This window comes from Phyllostomus hastatus, unplaced genomic scaffold (assembly GCF_019186645.2).
Source record: "Phyllostomus hastatus isolate PE091 unplaced genomic scaffold, TTU_PhHast_1.1 phas_contig_40, whole genome shotgun sequence".
NCBI classification, from domain to species: domain Eukaryota; kingdom Metazoa; phylum Chordata; class Mammalia; order Chiroptera; family Phyllostomidae; genus Phyllostomus; species Phyllostomus hastatus.
In genome coordinates this window covers 9,359,684-9,381,201 of record NW_025333872.1, presented here as the reverse complement: position 1 = coordinate 9,381,201, position 21,518 = coordinate 9,359,684, and the positions used below count along the sequence as shown (strand labels likewise).

At 49.0% G+C, this 21,518-nt stretch overlaps 1 protein-coding gene across 3 annotated transcripts in view; it reads left to right on the top strand.

The window, feature by feature from the left end:
- Window positions 1-21,518, top strand: part of CLIC5 (chloride intracellular channel 5) — a 148,696-nt gene that overhangs the window by 108,505 nt on the left and 18,673 nt on the right. For all 3 annotated transcript variants that reach the window (XM_045842969.1, XM_045842970.1, XM_045842971.1), the window contains exon 4: window positions 6,557-6,663. In XM_045842969.1, the coding sequence (XP_045698925.1) occupies window positions 6,557-6,663 (107 nt within the window). The remainder of the gene's footprint in view (window positions 1-6,556; window positions 6,664-21,518) is intronic.

Below are 21,518 nucleotides of genomic sequence, written 5' to 3'. Positions count from 1 at the left end.
ATTTATTTATCAACACTTACATTGCTCTCACTTTGTGTGCCCCAGGAGATAGATTACCCTCCTTTTAGAGTTGGGGAAGCTGAGGCTTGGGGAGGTTGAATGACTTGCCTAAAATCATACAGCAAATCATAGTTAAAACTCCCAGCTGGGCTTGGATTAAAATTGAACCTGCATACATTCTTCCTAAAAAGTATCCCTTGTTGCCGACATTAGCACAATTAACTTTCACACTGAGAATAGAGTCAAGTTCATTGGAAGCCACTGAGGGGAGACTTTAAATAAGTGCGAACACAAAAGAGCTGGGCAGCCCCACCCATAGCGCCCACCTCAACCACTCACTTCTCTGAACAGGGCCCCGAGGGGGCTCAGGCTCCACCCACCCCTTTCCCTTGGGACTTGACCTCAAGGTTGGCACTGGTTTTTTAGGTGGGAATGGGAAATTGGAGCAGTGAGGAGCACAGTCCCACTTGGCCCTTTGCCAGGTGGATGGGGAGAGGTGTGCAGGGGCTGGGCTGAGCCTGCAGGCCTGGGGTCCACTCCCAGCTCTACCGGACATGTGCTGTGACCCCTCAAACCAGACTCTTCTCTGCTTTCGGCCCCAGTTAGGCTGCTCTGGGACAGGGAGACCCCAGAGCCCTTTCTGCTCTCAGATTCTTCACACCCACCTTAGGATCAGCCAGGCACCCTCCCCCTCCAATCCAGCTGTGCCTTTCCCAGCTGTTTCTCTAACTCGGGGTTTCCAGTCTACATCCACAGTGGGACAAGGGAGCCCACGAAACCCCTGGAATTGTGTGCCTTGTGTGTGCAGGTGCAGTCGTCCAGAGGAGGTCCATCACCTGATTTATTATTACTGTTTCGTCAGATTCTGAAGTTTCCCTTATCCCAATAGAGCTAAGCAGAGTTGGACGCAGATGTTCCTTTCTCTCCACCCAGTCCACCTGCATTACCTGTCCTGAGTTCTGCTTCCCCTGGTCTGGGAACCTTTCTGGGCTGCAGTTGTATGTAGGAGGTTTTCCTAAGTGCCTTCCTGCTAACAGTCCCCCACACTCAGGTAGCAAAACCTTGGAACTGTTAAAATGCACAACTTCAGAAGGCCACCATGGGGGCCGTGGTGATGAGACCATCCACCATTCCAGAGCCCGTGGGGTGTCCCTTAGATGCCTTGGTACAGGTTGGACTGAGGGCAGGTGCCATAGTTACCTCCTGCTAGATGTCACCAAGCCTGTGCTGCAGTCCCACAGAGGGAGCCCCGCTCCTCTGTCCACAACCGGCCACCAGCCTCTGCTGGCTTCCCACTGACTTGAGAAGGGAGGTTGGGTGGCCTGGGTGGGTCCTCAGGTCCCTGGAGGAGCACCGCTGACCCTCTGGCTCTCTAGGGGGCAGCAAAGCCCCCGTGACTGTTCGAGGAGCGCTGGCCAGCCATGTGTTTCTCATCACTCCACTGTTTGTAAAAGCTGCCAGAGAGCCAAGAAATTGTGGGAGCTTTTTCCCTCTTAGCTTTACTTTTTACAGGAAAAAAAAAACCCACATACAAACACTCCAACACTTTTTGAAAGATCACATTCGGGCTCACGAAGCATTTGGTGTCAAAATGAGGAATCCAGGAAGTCTCAAGTACTTTCTAAATGAGAGAACTTCCATCCCTTTCCTTACAGGGACCCAGTCAGTGCTCAACAGGGAAGCACTGGGATTAACCTTGAGACCTGCTGGTCCTACCTTTGATCTCTGTGGAATGGATTAGTGGTGAGACCTGCTGGTCCTTACCTTTGATCTCTGTGGAATGGCTAGAATTAATAGGATTCAGAACCAAGAGTCAGAAGACCTACCTCTGGCTACCTTTCTACAGTGTTTGTCTTAAGCCCTTAGGCAGGCCTCTCTCCCACTCAGACCCTCCCAATTTTCTCATCTCTGAAATGAGGGGGTGACACTATCTGGGCTCTAGCACGCTTTTCAGCAAGAGTTCTGTGATGCCATGAATATTTAAGAGTGCTTTCCCAGAGCTCACTGCTGTTTAAAATAACCCTAGTGCAAGGATGCTGTGATAAAAATTCAGTGGGGAGAGGGTAAACTGATACCGTCTAGTCTCAAGGCATGCCATTTAGTCAGTCAGCTAACAAGCAATCCCTAAGGGTTCAGAACACTGCCAGAGTTGGAAGATACTTTGAATTCATTATTTTAAGAAATGTTTACAGACATCTCACAAAGCTATTTTTCTAACCCTCTGGGAGGTGGAGAAATAGCCTCAGTATCAACGACAGAAATGGCGCATCAGCTGAGAGTATGGGCTATGGAGTCAGAATACCAAGTTCTAATCTGTCTGTACCACTAGGTTGTGCTGCGGTAACAAGTTAGGCAGGAAATCTCAGTGACTTAAAAGAATATGGGCTTATGTCTCACTCCTGCAACATCTGAATGAGTGGTGTGGCCCTCTTCAATCTTTAGCCTTTTTTTAAAAAATGAAGATTTTATTTATTTAGTTTTTAGAAAGAGGGAAGGGAGGGAGGAAGAGAGGGCAAGAAACATTAATTTGAGAGAGAAATATCCGTCAGTTGCCTCTTGCACATGCTCCAACCAGGGACCAGGAACCTGCAATCCAGGCATGTACCCTGACCGGTAATCAACCAGCGACCTTTAGCTTTCTGGGGGGACGATGCCCAGGCACTGAGCCACACTAGTCAGGGCTCCATCTTTAGCTCTTGGAATACGTTTCCTCTGAGACTCCTTCAGCAGGGAAAGAGCAAGAAGAAAGATCATGCACAATGTTTTTAAGGGCCAGGGCTGTGAATGGCTACACTACTTCCCCTCCCATTCCACTGGTGAGAATCCAGTCACATGACTCCACCTGAGAGGGAGAAGCTGGGAAATGCAGAGAAGCACATGGATACATACTGAGCATCAGTGGGCTCCACTACAAGTAAATTACTTAACACCTTTTTTATATTTAATTTTCACATCTACAGCATGATGACCATAATGTTGATGTCCAGGGACTGTTATAGAAGATAGTGCTACTTAGCCTAGAGACTGACATAGAGTGAGAGCTCATTAAATGGCAGCTTGAAGAGTTAGGAAAGGAGGTCAGTGCCTCTTTTGTGACTGTCTCCCAGATGCAATTGTAAGGACAACTGGTGAGCTTGGATTTTAAAACCAGAGATCCCAGTGGGTGTCTTTTAGTGAATAAGCCAGATTCTGTCCACCTTCAAGGATCATTTGTTTAAGTAGCAGAGACAGGACAAGGCAAGCACTCAGTCAAGGATCGAAAGAGTCAGAAGCATTAACCTGCTAAATGAATCTTCTAAGTGAAGATTTGGTGAGATGAGAAAGCAGGACTAATGGAGAAGAGACAGGGGCAGTCCATCCACTTTTCAGGTAATTAGAAAACGAAGGGTTCATCACTAGAGCTGGCAGGAGAGGCCCTGAAATCAGCAAAAGTCACTCCATGAGGACAGAAGGACTGACTCTCTTTTTCTCCAGTGTAGCCCCAACGCCATGTTTAGGGCTTGGCCTCTGGTAGATGCTTCCTGCATGTTCAGTGGTGTGGCGGTCAGTGCTAGTCAGTGAGAGGTCAGCTGGGATGCAAGACAAGTCAGAGCACCTCCATCTGCAATCATGTATGTGTATATATACAAAGGAAAGATTTTTTTTTGAGGAGAGGCCAACTGTTTTACTTCCCAGAATGAAGCTTGTCTTAGACAATGAGCATGTCTAAGATGAATGCATTTGAAATAAGAGATCTTACAAACAGTGGAGAGAAATTTTCCTTAGTTAGAGCAGAGGCTGGCAACTTTCCTATAAAGAGCTAGACAGTGAGCACTCATGTGCTGGCCTGGTGGGCCATCAGGCTCTGTCACAGCTCCACTCTTACAAAGTGAAAGCAGCCATAGGCAGTATGTCAATGAATGGACAGAGCTGTGCTCCAATAAAGTTTACTTATGAATACTGCAATTTGAATTTCATATTATTTCTCATGTCACAAGATAATGTCCCTCTTTTGATTTTGTTTAATCATTCAAAAGTGTAGAAGCTATTCTTAGCTCCTGGGAGGTACACAAACAGATGTCCAGCTGGAGCTGGCCTACCAACTGGAGATTGCTGACCTCTGAGTTAGAGAAATTCTCCATTTCCTTGACTGTTACCAGACCACATCACAGCCATATTTCAAAGATGTTTTTATAAATGAAACAATATTCTCTAGCCTTTTGGAGAAAGAGAATGGATTCTGTAGCCCACTTATTGCATATTTAAAATACAGTGTAAACATAGAGTAAAATAAATGTACTCAAGATCCTGTAATCTCACCAAAGCTAGTCACCGAAATCCGTGAGGTGAACATTTGAAGACACACTTCCCATAAGGATAAACTTCAAATGGGACATTGTGCTCTACAGTAAAGTCTCAGTGAATTCTAGTGCTTAGAACATATGCAGCACCTTCATGGCCTCCCTGAGTACATGGCCCTTTGTCCTGTCTTGGATTTGGTACCACCCACCTGTGTTTGGCTAACACTGATCATGAAGAAATGACCAGGTTACTGAAAGGGTGATCAAATGATGGCATTAAAAATATAAAAAAATCTCTAACAAACCCAACCCAAATGAAAATATATTTTCTAGACCCTTCTCTCTTCACATTAATACTTCATCAAGCAAAAACAAAGCACTTGGGATAATAACTTAAGGCAATCAATTCTAAGAGCATGCCAGATTCTATGTGAGAAAGCCAAAACAGGGAAGGGTTATCCTAAATTCCCACGTCCTGGCCGATTACCTAGCATCTTTAAGTAAAGCTTGCTTTATGCCCCCAATCAGGGCAGATGAATTTGGTAATGCCTGGTACATTCAGGAAGACAGACGTGTGTGCAGAACCTGTGCAGAGCGCCCCCTCCTGGTGGATGGAGAGAATTCATTCACCCTGCTCTGCCAAGCTCCAGCAAGGTTTTGAGAGCTTTGAGGGTAAAAAAACAGCAGAGTCAAAGAGAGGCCCAGGAGAAGACACTTAACAACTGGGCTTTCCAAAATGAAACTGCTTGGGCTGAACTCCTGGCTCTGCTACCTGGCCACATAAGCTTCGAGAACTTTCTGAACCTCTCTGTGCCTCGTGTTTTTCAAGCGGGGCACAGAGAAGTGCGGACAGAGTTGTGAGGAGCAAACGAGGAGCCTGTGTGAGGGGCTGGTAGAGCGTCTGGCACAGAGGAGGCACTCGGTACAAGTTGGCCTCTGCTGATAGCAGAGGAGCGCGTGAGGGACGGGAGGAGCACTGCCCCAGTCGCAGTGACCGGGTGCTCACGGCACTTGCACTGCTCATTGTCCATGGGCCCTCAAACGGACATTTAACCTCTCTGGTCTCCAGTTGCTTTCCCTGTAACATGAGGGTGACAACGCCTTCTGTCGCTGCCTGATGGCAGAGGGCTGGACCCAGGGACGTTCTGAGGACTCATCCAGTGGCCATATCTGAAATTAATCAGCTACCTAACATAGCCCAAGAGTGGACAGTCCTAGCTAGTGTTCAGTAGAGGGGCAGAAAAAAAAGAAAGAACAACAAATAGTCTGTAAAGGCTTTTTGATTCAAATTATTTAAGACATTAAACAAACAGAAAAAAAAACTATTACATTTTCAATATAAAGCAACCAAACAGCTCACAGTTGACAGCTATTCACCCAGAGATCACACAGGTTCACATAACTGATAGTGATGATAACCAGACAGTGGTCTGAGCTCTCCTCCCACCCCTGCCTGGCCATTCACATGAAGTGCTTGTGAGATCATTTTTTGGTGGAAATGGGGTCAAAGCCAAGGATTCTCACACACATAATTTTATCTCATTCTGTCTCAAGGACTGTTTTCTCAATGGTAAATGGTCCTAACCCCAGTTTGCCTTTTATATTCTTCTGGTTTCAAAATGAAAAAACGTGCAAGAAAGAGGGACTGAGCATTGCAAAGCTGTATCTATGCCTGGAAACAAGACATTTGAAAACACTCATCCTGCTGATGGAGTCTGGTCCTTATCTTACCACTGCACACAAATAAGGAGTGTGCAAAGGGTATTTCAGAAGAGGAGCATGGGAATCCTTCCTTTTGAGAAACGGTTTCGAGGCCTCAGTGCCAAGGTGCCTAGCAAACCCCCATGCTCCCAGAATTAGCTCCGTGCTGCCAAGATATGACCACGGGCCTGGTAGTGAATAGTTGTTTTAATGTGTGTTGGGGAAATGTCAGGGACATCACCTGGTATACAGCGAGCTTGTTCAGAATTTTGACTGGGGCCTTTTGCCGGTGCATTGTTATTGGTGGTCCAGGAAGAGGGCAGGCCCTGGCCCCTCTGAATGGTGTTCTGGTTCCCAGCCTCCAGACTGTGTCCCCGCAGGCAGCTCACAGGCCTGTTTTTGTCTGTTGGTGAACTAGGACTGAGAGGCCCACCCTCCATAAAGGGTGGGAGTAAAACCCCCAAAGATCTGTAGACCCAGCTAGAAACAGGAGTGTTGCTTGTGATGGGAACAGACTCTCTCTTAAAGGAGCTTCAAGTTCTCACTAATCTGAGAACCCGCGCCTTTCCTTCTAGGTACCCCAGACTGGCTGCAAAACACCGGGAATCCAACACAGCAGGCATCGACATCTTCTCCAAGTTCTCTGCCTACATCAAAAACACAAAGCAGCAAAACAATGCTGGTGAGTGATGCCCTGTCACCAAGTCTCCCTGGCAGTGCTGTCCCCTGCCCAGGGCATCTCAGGTACTCAGGTCCGAGAAGCACCTGGGAGCACTGCTGCTTGTTATTCGTCCCTTTTCACACAGGGGAGTTGTAGATCCTGCTTTCTGGCTAATGCAGGAGAAAAGGCCAATGGACCTTATCGCTGAATGGGAGGGAGGGATGCGGTGTGTGTTCTGAGCCAGCTGTAACGCAGGGCATGGCGTCCTGCACAGAAGGGTCACGCCTCATATGGAGGCCCGTTTGTCCCAAATTCATGAGCCTGCCTGTGCTCTCCGGAAGGCCTGGTTGGAGCAACAGCTTTCTTCTGGTGCCTGAAAGATTTCTCAGGGGTTTGTCAGAGGCCATGGTGAGACAGTGCAGTCACCACAGTGGTGAGTGCTGAAGACAGAGCATGGCTGGCTGCGTCCTCCCTACTGCCTGCCTCAGGCCCAGGGGTGCTGGGGCAGCAGCTTCTCAAAGCCTGGCTCCTCCCCCTCTGGCCTTGGCCACAGAGCTCAGCACTGGGTTCTCTTGTGCTGCCTCCTCAGAGGGCTTTGAGTGCCCCATAAATGCTCACAGTACTTTTAGTCCCTCCTTGGGCACTGTCCTTTCAGAATTAGCTAGAACCATTGAGTAGAACCATCAAATTGAGCATGTAGAACACTGGAAAAACTGTTAGGCCCTAGAGAAGAAAGGAAGAAGGATGAGAAAGTTTGCCTGCCCTCTGAATGGGAGAATGAAGGAGGCAGCCTTATAGGCGGGAGCCTGGATGGAGCCCAGCACAGAGCCAGAGTAACCGCTTCATGAACCGCTGCAAATGAATGACGGTCAGATAAACATGCAGTGGACTGGAACAGGTGGTCCAGGGCTCACAGGAGAAAGGTCTCTCTCCAGACCAAGGTGACCAGGAGAGGCAGCCCTGAATGGGTGAAAGAGAAGAAATTTTGGCAGGCACCGAGTTCAGATAGTGGGAAGTAAATAATTCAGTAATGGTTACTGAGGACCTGAATTGTGCCAGACACAGAAATAGATTTTAGAAAAGGAGAACTAATAAAAGATGCTCCCATCCCTTGAGGCCTGGTTGATGCAGAAGAAAAGGCTTAAATTCACAAAATGTCAAATAACTAGACAAGAGATAAATGGTGGCTTAATCAAAGGGAGTCTGAAGAGCTGATTAACTGTCTTGTGAAAAGGAGAAAATATCTACCAAGTGTGTTCAGAGCAGGAAGAATTTACTGTCAGGGCCTTTGAGAAAGTTTCTTGAAAAGTTCAACTGGATCATAAAGGTAAAAAGGGAATCAGTTGTCTGGAAACATTGGGTGGATGTTGTGGGGATGGTGGGAAAATGTCAGCAGCAGAAAAGTGGCTGGAGCCTGCACTTCCAGCCTGGGAGATTGGATTTATTGAGGGGGCAATGGCAACCATTAGAGGTGCGTGAGGAGGCACTATAAGGAGAGTGGTTTTTAAGGACCATGAGAAGAAAGATGTGGAAACTATTTTAAGTATATTCAGTGCCTTGCTCTGTTGCACTTGCACCCTGTGGTGGGTTGAGTAATGTCTTCCACAAACTCATGTCCACCCAGAACCTCAGAATGTGGCCTGATTTGGAAATAGGGTCTTTTCAGATGCAGTTAGTAGTCTTGAGATGACATCACCCTGGTGATCTAAATCCAATGACTGGTGTCCAAACAAAAAGAGGAGAAGACACACAGAGACATATGGCAGGAGGCCATGAGAAGATGGAGCAGAAAGTGGGGCCACCAGAAGCTGAGAGAGGCCAGCAAGGTGTCCTCTAGAGCCTGGGGAGGGAGCGTGGCCCTGCTGACACCTTGATTTTGGCCTCCTGGCCTCTAAGATTGTGAGAGAATAGATTTCTGTTGTTTTAAGTCACCAGTTTGTGGCACTTTGTTGTGGCCATCCTGAAAAGGAGTGCAGCCCCCCAGAGCCACCGTGTAAAAGGGCCATTACTGCCACTTTCCCGGCTGAGGACTCAGAGGCGAGTGAGAGGACCAGAGGCTTGTCCTCGCCTCCCCTCCTGCCCCTCAGAGCTGGCTCTCAGCTCCACTTCTCAGATTCCACACGCAGTGCCCTTTCCCTCAGCCACAAATACCTCCCTTCATACTTGTCAAAGCACCCTCAGAAAGTTTATCTCATCGGAGCCTTCCAGATTTTTCAAGTTATAAATGGTATTTACATATTATCCGTGCTTACAGTTCTCCCATCCCCAAAGCCAAAGCTAGTTTCCACTGAGCATCACGTATCAATTTCCTATAAACTCAACACTCTCCAACTTTCATTGTTTCTGCTTCTTCTGTTTCACCCTGGTTTTCTCCATGATAGGCTTTGATCTCGTGACTTCTTCTCCCCCCAACTCATTTGCACATTTCAAAGCTGCTGCATTTTTGCTTTTCCAGAATCTATTCCCGCAGATCACAGTCCCTGGTGCTATTCTCTTCTGCCTTTTAACAAGACACCATGGGTTCTTCCTTCATGGTGACCATTGTAACTATAGCTTGCCCACTCCCCTCCCTACCCCTCCCCTCTCCTTCCCTGGTGCCATTCCCCCTGGTCATGGGCACCTGGATCCAAAAGTGCTTGGCTCAGCAGCCAGAAGCCAAGGCTCCTGCAGAGAGCAGCGCCAGGGCCCACCCCACACAGCCGAGACCCCCAGGTCCCTGAGACAATCCACTCCCCATCTCTGCTCCCTTGAGCTCTGTAGTCGGGGTGGGGGCAGCCCATCGAAGATCCCTCCAGCAGCTCAGCATTAGCCCCAGGCTTTCTGTGACCTGCTTTCCTGCACCACTGACTGGCTCCGCACCCCCCCCCCCCACACACACACACCTGCCCCCGGATCTCCAGCTCTGCATCTTCAGCTCTGCATCTCTTTCTTCAGTTTCTTCCTTTTGTGTTTCCACTTATTTTTTTCTCTTGATCAGAGCCCTCCTTCCCTTTCCACCAGCTCACCACCTGATGTCCCAGCCCCCACACATACATGGGCCATGGGCGGGGTCTTTTCCTGCCTTCCCAACATCAGAGCATGAAAACCCCAGCCCTGTGTTGGGTTCTGCAGGGTAGGTCATCTCTCCACTCCTGAGTTGGCATCGGAATGCCATTGAAAATACCCCCTCTGTTCCACAAAACCTCAAGTCTCCAGCTACCGGAACCCAGACCCCAGCCGGAACAGCCATCCACAGGTAGCACACAAGAGAATCACCGTTAGTGAGTATATTCAATCCTTCCTCCGTCCATTCAGCAAACACAGATTGCAAGGCTTGGTTTGAATTCCAGGTCTGCACTGCCAGCTGGGCAGCTTTGCCTGAGAGACTTACTCTCTTTGAGCCTCTCTTTTGGCATCCGTAAGGCTCACTTAATCATATCTTCAATTTCTTCATCTGCCACATAAGGCAGTTAATAGTGTAGCTAAAGTTTGTAACGCAGATTCATTCATTTTATGTCAATGCCTGTAAATCCTTTAGCATAGTGCTTAACACATAGTAAATGCTCATTAAATGTTAACTTTGATTATTATAATCACAAAAATGAGACAAACAAACATGCATATTGGCATTAGAAACTATTTCTTCAGCTCTGACTTTTTCCCTAACCAGAGCTTCCAAATTGCCTGCCTATTTAGTCTCTTTTCTGTTTGTTTAACTTCATCTCCTGTGTGTGTGTGTGTGTGTGTGTGTGTGTGTGTGCGTGTGCATTGTCCTCCTCTCCAAAGCTTACATCAAAGAGGTCTGGTGGCCTGAACCTGGCAGTCAGACCTCGTATTGCTGCGTATGACCCTGAGGTCACAGTTTTATGACTGCCACTGCGCTGCCTCCTCCTCTGTAATGGCCAAAGCCAGCCCCCTTGGTCTGCTGGGACCAGATTCCATCTCCATGTCCTCCATACCCTCCTTTTAAACTTGCTTTTCACTTCATTTAAACATAGCGTGGGTTTTCTCATGACAAAGCCTCAAGGCCCCACGTTCAGTGAGATGCTACGGGGGCTCACTTTCTTGTCACTGGGGTTTCCTACCACTCCCCTTGGTTTGGGGTGAGGGAAACAGGGCCTTGCTTCTGGACGTGCTGCACGTCCCCAGGGCTCAGAGGCAGGTGGCTGCATGGTGGTTGAACTCACAGGCTCTGAGGCTGACTGCCTGGGTTCCAACCTCCGATTCACCTCTTGTGGATATTGGGCAAGTTACATCACCTCTGTGTGCCTTGGTTTCTCCACCTGTAAAATGGGATCATGACTGTGCATACCTCATAGGTGTGCTGGGAACAATGCCCACTGCTGCGTTCAGATGCTAGCTGTTGCTCTGAGCTGCTATCTAGGAACAAACTGTTCTACCCCAGCAGAGAGTTCTGGGGTAAAAGTGCAGTTTGAGGATACAGTTGTGTGTTAGTCCATGAGTTTGAAGAGAACGCTAGAGGACAGCACTCAAGGTCACCCACACTTGTGGGAGGGCAGAGGGAGAACAGTCAGGGAGGAGACTCAGAAGGCTCATGAAGATGAGGAAGGAAAGCTTTTTTTATTAAAAAAAAGAAAAGAAAAACAAGAGTGATCTGTGGCATGAACACTGTACAGAAGTCCATGGAGACTCTGCCTGTTGTGTCCTCCCGTGTCCTTCCCTGACGGTTCCCTTCGCCTGCCTCAGCCCAACTCTCAGATCCTGCTCCACGAGAGAGCTGGTCCAGGCAGCAGGGCCCCTCTCCCTCGGAAGCTGGGTGCATGGGGGAGACCATGGGGCCTGGGAACAAGTATGCGCCCAGAGGGCATGCCCATGGCCCTGAGGAGGGGCAGAGCAACACTGCATTTAGATTTGGCTACAGGAGTCCCTGCTCTGGGCCCCCGCACATCACTGGTTCGATCCAGCAGGTGAACGAGATGTCAGTTTTTCAGTATGGAAGGTCCACAGTGTTCTGAAGCAGGGTCGTGGGGAGGGTGCAAGCTTCGTCCATCCCATCTAGGGCACGTCCAGTATCGTGCCTAGACAAACCGCAGTCAGCTCCACATCCTGTATCCTGCCTCCACGCGTACTGCGCGACCACAGTGGCCTGGCCATCCACCTTCCGCAGCCCTGGCGGCCTCCATTTCCACCTTCCTCCTGTCGCTCTCTCTGCTGGTATGCCTGCTAAACACCCTCATGTCCTGGTGCTGTTCCTTGCACCTTCCTCTGAGTCAGTACTGAGTCCCACAGGCCCCAGGCACTCCGAGACAGGCAGCCGGCCCCACACTCCACAGCCCTGCCCTCCTTGCCCCCGGACTGCACACTCGCTTTGTCACTGCTCTGGGACATCAGCCTGGCTCCTCCGTTTGCCCCTTCCCTTGAGGGGTTTCTTTTACACCCTACTTAGACTTGTCATCCCACTGTCCGTCACATCGTAAGAGGTTCTGGGCTTCTCTCTCTGAATATCTATTTTATCTATATTTTGTGTTTCTTACCCTCAAAATGGTGTTTGAACAGATTGAATATCTCTGCCAAACCCTTTGTCTTTCAAGAAATTCATTTTAGCTACTTACCGTAATCTGAGCATAAAATACTATATTTGACTTTATTTTTCACAATCTCTCTTTTTCCTATACTTTAATCCTGTAGAGTCTACTGGTTTATTTCACTTTTTGTACATGTTGCATGTTCCAGGCATTTAACAAATGGATCCAATGTGCACCTTTAGTTCTCTGTTCTGATTCATTATTTTTAAAGAGCCTTTAAAATGTCTTCCACCCCGATCCTGTTTCCTCCAGACACAGTTAACACCCCAGACCAGTACACCCATCCCATTTTGGGCACACATGTTATATTCTTGTGTACTTTTCCCCATTTTCTTTTTGGCTGGAGAGAAAGTGGACATGTACATGCATGTAGGCTAAGAGGAGAGCCCAATGCTTCTCCTACTCCGTTCCCTTCCCAACATTCCCTTCGTCATCACGGTGTGCACCCACCTTCATGGGGCGCTCTCTCCCCTTCCCAAGGTCTGCCACAGCCCAAAACCAATGTCTTACCTAAGCCACAAACCACACGCAGCCTCCTGGTTTTTCCTCACCTCGTTTGCACAGTCCCTTTTTAACGCACCTAATGCACATGCATCTTGAATTGCTGGTGCCACATTTTCTGTGCTATGTGGTGTTTGTCCCAATTTGGATGATTTTGGGAATTTCAAGTCTCCCCAGGAATCCCCTAGTCTCTTCACCCTTCAAGTCTTGCTTCCTCGCGTATTTACACCTCTGTATTCCTGTCTTGTGGGCCTTTTTCTGTTTTCAAATTTCTACTCCACTGTCCCAGAAAGACTTTATAGCCACTCACAGGGACACATAAAGCGCAGCAAGGCAACATGCCCTTGAAGGAGGTGAGAAAGAAAAACAGTGGGGGGGGGGGCATAAAATGGACCCCAGGGTGAGCTAAACGGGAGAAGCGGCTCCCATAGCCTGGGCGCTCGACCCAGATGGCCGACCTCAGGCTTGGCTCCCCGTCTAGCAGACAGAGGGGACCCCTTGTCGGCTGCGGTTTGGTTCTCCCAGAAGATAAAAACAAACCAACTTCCCAGAAGAATAACAAATATTCTTGATTTGGGGGCTTGAGTTGTAGGCACGGAGGAGCTGTTATTTTCATTTTCTTTGGGCCATTTCCCTTCCTTTCCCATTGGCTGTTAACTCCAGGCGACTGACTTCCAGCCGATGTGGCTTCTCTCCATCTTCCTCCTGCAGGCACCGTCCTCCTGGCGCCCATCCCTCCCCTTCGCACACTTCTGGTCTTCCCCTGTGCCCTCTCCGCTCTGACGGTCATTTTCTTTTTTCTTTCCATCTTCCCTTGGAGACCTGTGAGACCTCCCCGGAGCCTCAGGCCCGTGTCACCAACTCTCCTGCTCCTCTTCATCATTTCCCAGATTTGGACCAGCCTGCCTGTGCCTGCCCCACCCCACCCCCATGACTGACAGGTCCCCTTGCTGTGTTTGCAAAGATGTGCCCTGTTTTCCTAGGGAAGACACTGCGATTTCTGAACGTACTCCTCCTGATGTATCTGTCCTAATGGACTCCTTCTGACTCCCTGAAAACCTTCCCTGGGTACCTACCTAGGATAAGCCGGGTGCAGTCCTGTGTGTCTCAAGGACACAACCCGTACTCAGATAGAGTTGTCTCTCTCCCTTCGTCCTTCGTTAGTTATAAGTGCAGTGGCCGTATATTCCAAACTGAAAATCAGATATCTAACAAATTGCCTTCATTGAAAATAATCAAGTTATAAGAAACTAGTACTGCCCCAGAAAATCCAGGACACATGTCCCCAAATGAAAAGCACCTGGCTGGGGCTGAGTCTTCTGTCCCCCCTTTGTCCTCAGTCCCAATCCAAACCTGGCTGCCACTGTAGGGCGAGGGGGACAAGGGGAGGGTACCCCAGTCCCCACCACCTCCTGCCCCAGATCCTTTGCCAGGACAAAAGAGTCCCCACTAACCACTGAGTTTTCGGAGTAGTCCTTCTTTTTCCCATTGGGGGTCAAGTTTCCTCTTCCCCGAGGCTCCTGTCAGTGGCTTTGCTTCCTGGGAGCTAGAAGCCAGTAGCATGTCCCCTGGGTTTATTCTGAGAACACTGATGGTCATAGCCACATATCCTTAAGGAGAGTCTCAGGGTGTTCTAGAAACCTCCGTAAGCTCCTCTCATCACGGGGACACTCATTCTCAGTGCAAGTCCTTCTTGATGGGACTGGGATTGCAGGGTTGCACTGTGGTTATTACCACAGTATGGGTTTAGTTATCCCGCCTCTCTCTGTTCCCTCCGTCATCGCCTGGGCTCACGTGAAAGGCAGTCCAGGCGAGCCAGCCGAAGCTGCGTCCTTCCTTCCCGACCTGTCTCCTTTCTCCCTTCAGGCCTGAATCTTCAAATTGCCCCTGTTTTCTCTTTTTAAAAGGTGTCCCTGTGGTGTGCCAGGCTCCTGGCCGATGTTGAGGAAAAACAAAATGTCTGTAGCACCGGAGACCTTTCTTTCCCTGCCCTGTTCTCAGTGGTTTGTGTCTACACAAGCCCATCCCTGTCTGCCCACCTCACAGCCTGTCTGGGGGAACCACACCAACGGCCTCTGCAGCCTGCTCTTCTTCCCACCCCCCCCACCATGGCCGAAGTGCCTTCCTCCCAGTATACACCCCTCCCCTGTAATGAAATCTGTAAGACCCTTTAAGTACGTATGTTAAACAGGACCATCCCCAGTTGATGTATAGAAAATTGAGGCTCACGGACTCCAGCTCACTATTAAGAAGTTTACAGCGGGATGGGCCTCCAACTAAAGAAGTGAGCGTCCCATCGGTGGGAGGCTACAAAAAGAGGTGGGACCTTTGGAGGAGGGAACTGCCAAATCTAAGGTTTCATCTACTGCAAGACATTATTATTTTAAGTACCATTAAGAAATAAAAACTGTTTTCAAGTAGACAAAAATTCTTTCACTTCAACTACAAGATTTTTCTTTCAAAGGTGTCAAATGCAAAAAGATCATGGATCTTAGTCTTGATGAAATATGCCAGTTGATTCCCATAGCCCTTTCTAAGTCGAACATTCTAGTACTTCCTGTAGGCTTGCAGTGACATGGCAAACCCTCCCTTCTGCTTGACCTTGAGCCATCTTGTTGGAAAGAAAGAGAGTCAAGGTCAACATTGCTCCCCAATCTCTCAGGGATAGCTGTCCTAACTCATACCTTGTGAAGTGTCAGTTCTGCATGGAGGTAGCACTTACCTCTTAGTCAGGGGTTGGCAAACTTGTTCTGCAAAGGGCCGGGCAATAAATATTTTGGACTTTGTGAACCGTGCAGGCTGTCACAACTGTTTGGCTCTGCTGCTGGAACTACAGAGCAGCCATGGACAATATTTGAACAATAACTGTGGCTGTGTCCTAAGAAAACTTCATTTATGGACACTGAAATTTGAATTTCACATCATTTTCAGGTGTCAGGAAATCTTCTTTTGACTTTTTTCAAACCATCCAAAAATGTAAAAAAACATTCTTATCTTGAGGGCACTGCAAAAATGGGCAATGGGTTGGATTTCACCCTTGGACTATCGTCTGCTGAGCTCTGTTGTGGGCCCCCGGCTACAATAGCAAGTTCTCTAAATGTCTATATCTCCTCATCTCCAATATGGAGATTACAGTAGGGCTCTTTTGTGTGGCATTGTCAGAGTACTGGATGTAGTAATGCCTTAGAGCACCAAGGACAGCCCCTAGCACACTGTAGGCTCCAATATGTCATATCATAGCCGTTGCTGCTGCTGCTGTTGGGTTCTGGAAATCTGCTCCAGCAACCCAGCTTTCAGTGCAATGTAGAAGCATGTGCTGCCCTCTTCTGGCAGGTGGGGGAATCAGCACTAGACACAGCTAATCAGGTTTCGCTTAAGGGGGCCTGTGGATTTTCAGGCATTTGCATACAGGGACTCAGTTATGCCTAAGCTTTGACTGGGGGTTCCAGAAGAGACCAGGTCTCCTTCAGGGGCTATGAGCCACCTTCATCATCTGTCCCGCACAGCCAAGTTAGGACATGTCCACCAGGCCAATGGGTCCTCTGGAGGTCGCTGGCTGCCTCCCTAGTGACAAGCTGCCCCCAACCTCCTCTTTCTCCTTTCCCTCTCCCTCTCCCACCACCTCCAGTCTTTACTTTCATGAACTTCCCTGACCTGAAATAGGAAAGTGTTTGAAAGGGTTCAAAGAGGTCTGGGAAGGCTGTCAGCCCAGAGCTAGCAAGCCCCTGCCTATCAAAGGGTCCGTGCTTTCTCTCCAAGCAAACTGCTGTGGGGTGAGGGTGGGAGGGGGTGTTGGGAGGCGAGGTGGAGCGTTTTTCCAGATTCCCCAGGATGTGGCGAGCCATGTTTAAAAGAGTGTGTGTATTTATTATTCCAAGCCACTTCAATCACAGGGCGCTTATTTCCTCCTCCTCTTCCTCCCTCCCAGCCCTTAGCCCCCAGGTTGCAGGGTGGGCTCAGTCTGCAGGCCTGGCCTTTCTGAGGGGTGGGCACCGCCGGCCTCTCGTTCAGCCTTGGGCTCTGCGGTGAAAGCGAAGGCGGTATGTAAAAAGTAGTGGGACTGTGAGTTATAATGACGCTGCTCAGAAGCAGAAGTCACCGAGGTGGCAGAGGGGTTCTGTGTCTGTTCTGTCGGAAACACGAGCACACATTTTTTTTGAGGGAGACAGCTGTGTCCCAACCCAGGGCAACCGGTTCCTTGAAAGAAGGCCTCAGCCGGGGCTGTTATCACGATGGAGGCTCCCGGGTGGCCCCGGACCACCACGGTGGTGAGGATAACGAGGTGACTGTCTTGCCACTTCCTCATAAAGCGGACATTGCTGTCTCCTTCCAAAACCAGCTCTGGGCACAAAGGAACCCTTCAGGCGGTCTTCCCCGGCCACCCCTGCGTGCAAATAGCCAACACGGGGTGTTTTGTTTGTTTGTTTGTTGGGCTGAAGTCTTGCTTTGATTAGCGTTCTTACAAGGAAAAACAAATAACCTAGGCTCGGAGGGACCCACCTCTGAGGTTTGGCGCGTCCGCACAGACGCACACCCCGCATGTGGAGGGAGGGTCCTTGAGGCTGGAAGCAAGGGCGGGGGAAGGGACGGATGTTTCCTTCTGGCACCTCCCAGAACTGGCCCGGGGGACCCCTCTAGAGGGTCTTTGATTTGGTTCATTATGGAGGCAGATGCTGGCAATTTTTATAATTTAACAAATTCTGCTGCTGCAAGGAATCCTCAGGCGGTCATAAGGAAGGCAGTTGGTGGCCACGTGGCTGGTCGCAGGAGCAGGTCAGGGAGGGAGGGGGCGGAAGGGGAATGAGGAGGGTCCTGCATGGGTGGGCGAATTCATTAGTGGAAGGAGCGGGTGTTCGCTCTGCGGGGTGGGCTCCCCGGCTGGAGTATTGTGGAGACCACCAACACCATTCCATGTGGTGGAATTTCCCGCAGTCTGACCAGAATGGGTTCCCCTGGCCTGGCCTGACCTGGCCTCGTATCAAGGCCTGGGGAATAAAGGAACTTTAAATGACTAATTTGAACAAGAGCTAAATGCTCTTTCACCTCTGGCCACCGTTACCTCATCCTGTGCAACCGACACCTCTTGTCTTTGTGCATTCTGGATGTGGGAGCCAAATGTCTGTGTGTCTCTCTCTCTGCACACTCACAGACACACGTACACCTGGAGCTCACACGTGTTCTTCAGCTTCTGTGCCCAAGCAGAGGCCATCGCCTGCCTCCTTAAATAAACAGGGTCATGTATCAATGAATCTGTGCCTGCACGTAAAGTTGTGTCAGAGGCAGGATGCCCTGTGGGTCTCACAGCGTCACGGTGCAGCCCACCAGTGTGTGTGGTGTGCCCACACCTCATCACTGTAGGTGGTTTATGGTGAGGACAGTGCTAACTAACAACCCCTCACCTGTGCTCAGAACATAGACAAACTCCTCCCTCCCCTCTGCTGACGCTCAGTGGAGAATGGCGCTGGTAAATTGCATGTAGAATGGTCCCCCATTTCTGGTAGAGCTGGGGGGGGACAATGACAGGATGTGACATCCAGGTGGTGTGTTGAACCTTCTGACAACAACTACTGAGGCAGTGATGAATTTCCTTGTCAAATTCACCACCACTTGCCCAGGATGGGCAATGTTCTCTCCGTTTCACACAAGAAAAGCTGAAGCGTTGTGTTCAAAAGGCATGATGGGGCCAGCGAGGGACACTTCTCAGCCTTTACATTCTCTTGCTGCAAACGAAGTAACAGTAAAACCCAAGGACTGAAGCTAGGGTTAGATCCAGTCTGGTAGTCTGAATGCATCAGCTGCTTCGAGAGGATAATTTGATGAAAAAAACACGCTGCTCTGCAAAATTTGAACTCTAAAACACCCCACCTTCTCTAAAAATCTGCTCTAGAGCTGCCTTTCAGGAAGGCACCTCAACCCACCTCAGTGCACTCACTGCCTGAGTAGCCTCTTTAGCTAAAGAGATGCAAATGTTTAGGACTTAGGTGTCAAGTAACACTTTGTTTTGCTTGCCTTATTATGCAGGCCATTTTCCAATCTGCATGTACATTTGAGTCCCCTGGGGGTCTTAATACTGTGCAGATATTGACGAAGTGGGTCTGGGGCCTGAGAGCTTCTGGGTGTCACCACTGCTGCTGGCCCAGGAGGGTGCTTTGGGAAGCAGGGTTCTGGGCAGCAGTCTCCACGAGGGACTGTTCATGGGTATTGTCGGAGGGCCAGCTCCTCCTCGGGCTCAGAGCAGGTGCTCAGTACCACCTGTTAAGTGAATGAATGAAGCATAACTTTAACGCTTCAAGGTGCCCCTCCCCTGTCTGCTTGTTTACCTGAGAGGCGTGGAAAGAATATAGCCCGACTCATCATGTCAGGGGCCCTTCCTCCAAGCCACTACCTGTTCCCACTACCTGGTCCGGACCTCACCTTTACCCCTGTGGCCACATTTCAGGCACTTCTATTCTCTTGATTATCTTTGAAACTTCTGAGCCTGCAGTTAAAGTTTATGATGTCCTATGACTAAAACTATCTCTCAGCTGAGAACATACAATACTTTAATAACCTCTGTTATATTAAATTGAGCTTCACTGGGGGAAAACACCACCACCACAAAAGCTTATTTAGAACCAGTCCATCGACAAAAGAGTGTAATAATCTAAAGTTTTCCTGAAGACCATCCATGTAGTGGTGGTGTTTGCGCAAGTGGAATGTTTATAGCTACACCTTTGTCACCTTTAGTTTTATAACTACATATAAGAAACATTACATTCACAGTTAAAGGTTACACTTCAAGACAGAAGAAGAATCACAGGAGATTAAATTCTAGGGTTACTCCATCTAGCCAGAAGCCAGAGGTCAAATAATTTTTCTAGGAGCTGCTGGATCGAAGTAATAAAAACATTTCTCTGAGCCCAGGTCCAGAACCCCCTTTGTTCCAGAGTATTCCAGAGAAAGGAGTCAAGTCTGGTGATTTCTCTGGGTTGCCACTCCCACCTCTGACTCTGGTGGCCACGTGCCCGCAGAGGTGCGTGCCGGCAGTCCGCGGGTTTCGTTTCTGTCATGGGAACCTCAACACTTCGCCCAAGTCTGGCCCTGACCTCAGTCCCACCTGTGTCCTATGGCAGAAAGGTGTAGGCTGGTGGTGGCCTGGGCTCCGCATCCGGCCCATTTGGCCTTAATGACCCTACAGGAGGGCACGCCCATCCAAACTCATGGGGTCCCTCCATCCATCCATCCCCAAGGGACTGAGCGCTACCGTTATGCAGAGAAAAGGGGCCTGTGCAGATCCTCCAGTGAGGTGGCGCCCGCTGGGTGAGCATGCAGGGACTCATGGAGCTTCATGTCAGGGGCCCTCACATTTCCTCAAAGCCCACTGTGGAGCTCGTTTTTTTGTTTTTTTGTTTTTTGTTTTAAGTCACTTGGTACCAAGCACTGTGCAAGGTGCTAGAATAGTAATGTAATGATGAAATATTGGCTGTGCCTATGTGTATTGGCAAAGATTATGTTTGGCTGAATATAACAGAAACCTGATTACAAAGGCTAAAGCAAATATTTATTTTATTTTGCTTAGCAAAAACCTACATAGCATTTTACTGTGTGCCATGCCCTGCTCTATCACTCTTTCTAAATGTTTACTTCTTGTTGGAGTTTGCCTTTCTCACATAACAGGAAGTCCAGAGAGTAGAGATCTCTAGGCAGCATAGTTGCTCCAAGAAGTTGTGGATCCAGTTCTTCTGAGCACCTGATTCTCCATGGTTAGTGTGTGACTATCATCCTCACAGCACAGGGCTGTTGCTCCACTTCCGGACATTACATCTGAGTCCCAGGCAGTGCCAGCTGGATGTTATCTTTTCTTTCCCAAAAACCTATTCATAAATTTCCACTTATATCTCATTGGCCAGAACTTGGTCACTGGGCCTCGTCTAGCTGAAAGTCTCAGACTCTGGAAAGAAAGATATTATTGACCAGACATATTGCTACTCTGAAAAAAATCTGGGTTTTGTTAGTAACAAAGAAGGTAAGAATGAATTCTTGCATATAATTCACTTTCAACTTAAGGTATTTAAGGAAAAAACACTATAGTGAAAATATCTGATCTAGCTATGCAATCCCCCCTCCCCAAAAGACACTCTATTTTAAACTCTCCTTTGAGGTTGATCAAATCTGTATCATTACAACACCTAGATTTTGGGAAACAGAAATATAAATTGCTCTCTTAATCTGCTACACTCGTACTTCAAGCTTTGGAAGATACAAGGCTCACATAGTAGAAGCTGTGCAACTAAAACCCCCCAGTGAAGAGCTTCTCCCCCCAGTGGTGACCTGTGTGGTTCACGTGAGGGCACCCAGAGAACAGCTCTGAACAAGGGGGCCAATGGGACCATTGTGGCATATCTGGGCAATTCTGCAAAAGCATCAGCCACCCCCACCCCCCGCTGAGTCTCTGATCCACAGCTGCCCATTGCACCACGGTCAGGAAGAAGGCGCACTCTGGTGGGGCTGTGGTCGCAGTGGCAGAGTCGGAGTGAAAGGACCAGCAGAGAACGCAAGAAAAAACTGCATAATTCCTCAGGGCAGATGGAGGATGAGTCAAGAACAGTATTTATCTAGCAGACTCTTTTCTTGCAGTTCTAAGTACTCCTCAGCTGTTTCATAGGCTTTGGTTTGCGTACACCACCATCATCACACCCTGCACACAGAACCATTCACTGCACCGTGCCAGCCACGGTTCTGAAGCCCTCTGCAGGCGTGACTGACTGATGGTAACCCTAATGCTGTGTGTGTTAGAATTTCCATTTTGCAACTGTGGAAACTGAGGCACAAGGGCTAAGCAGCCTGCCCCAGGCGAGTGTGTGGCATAGC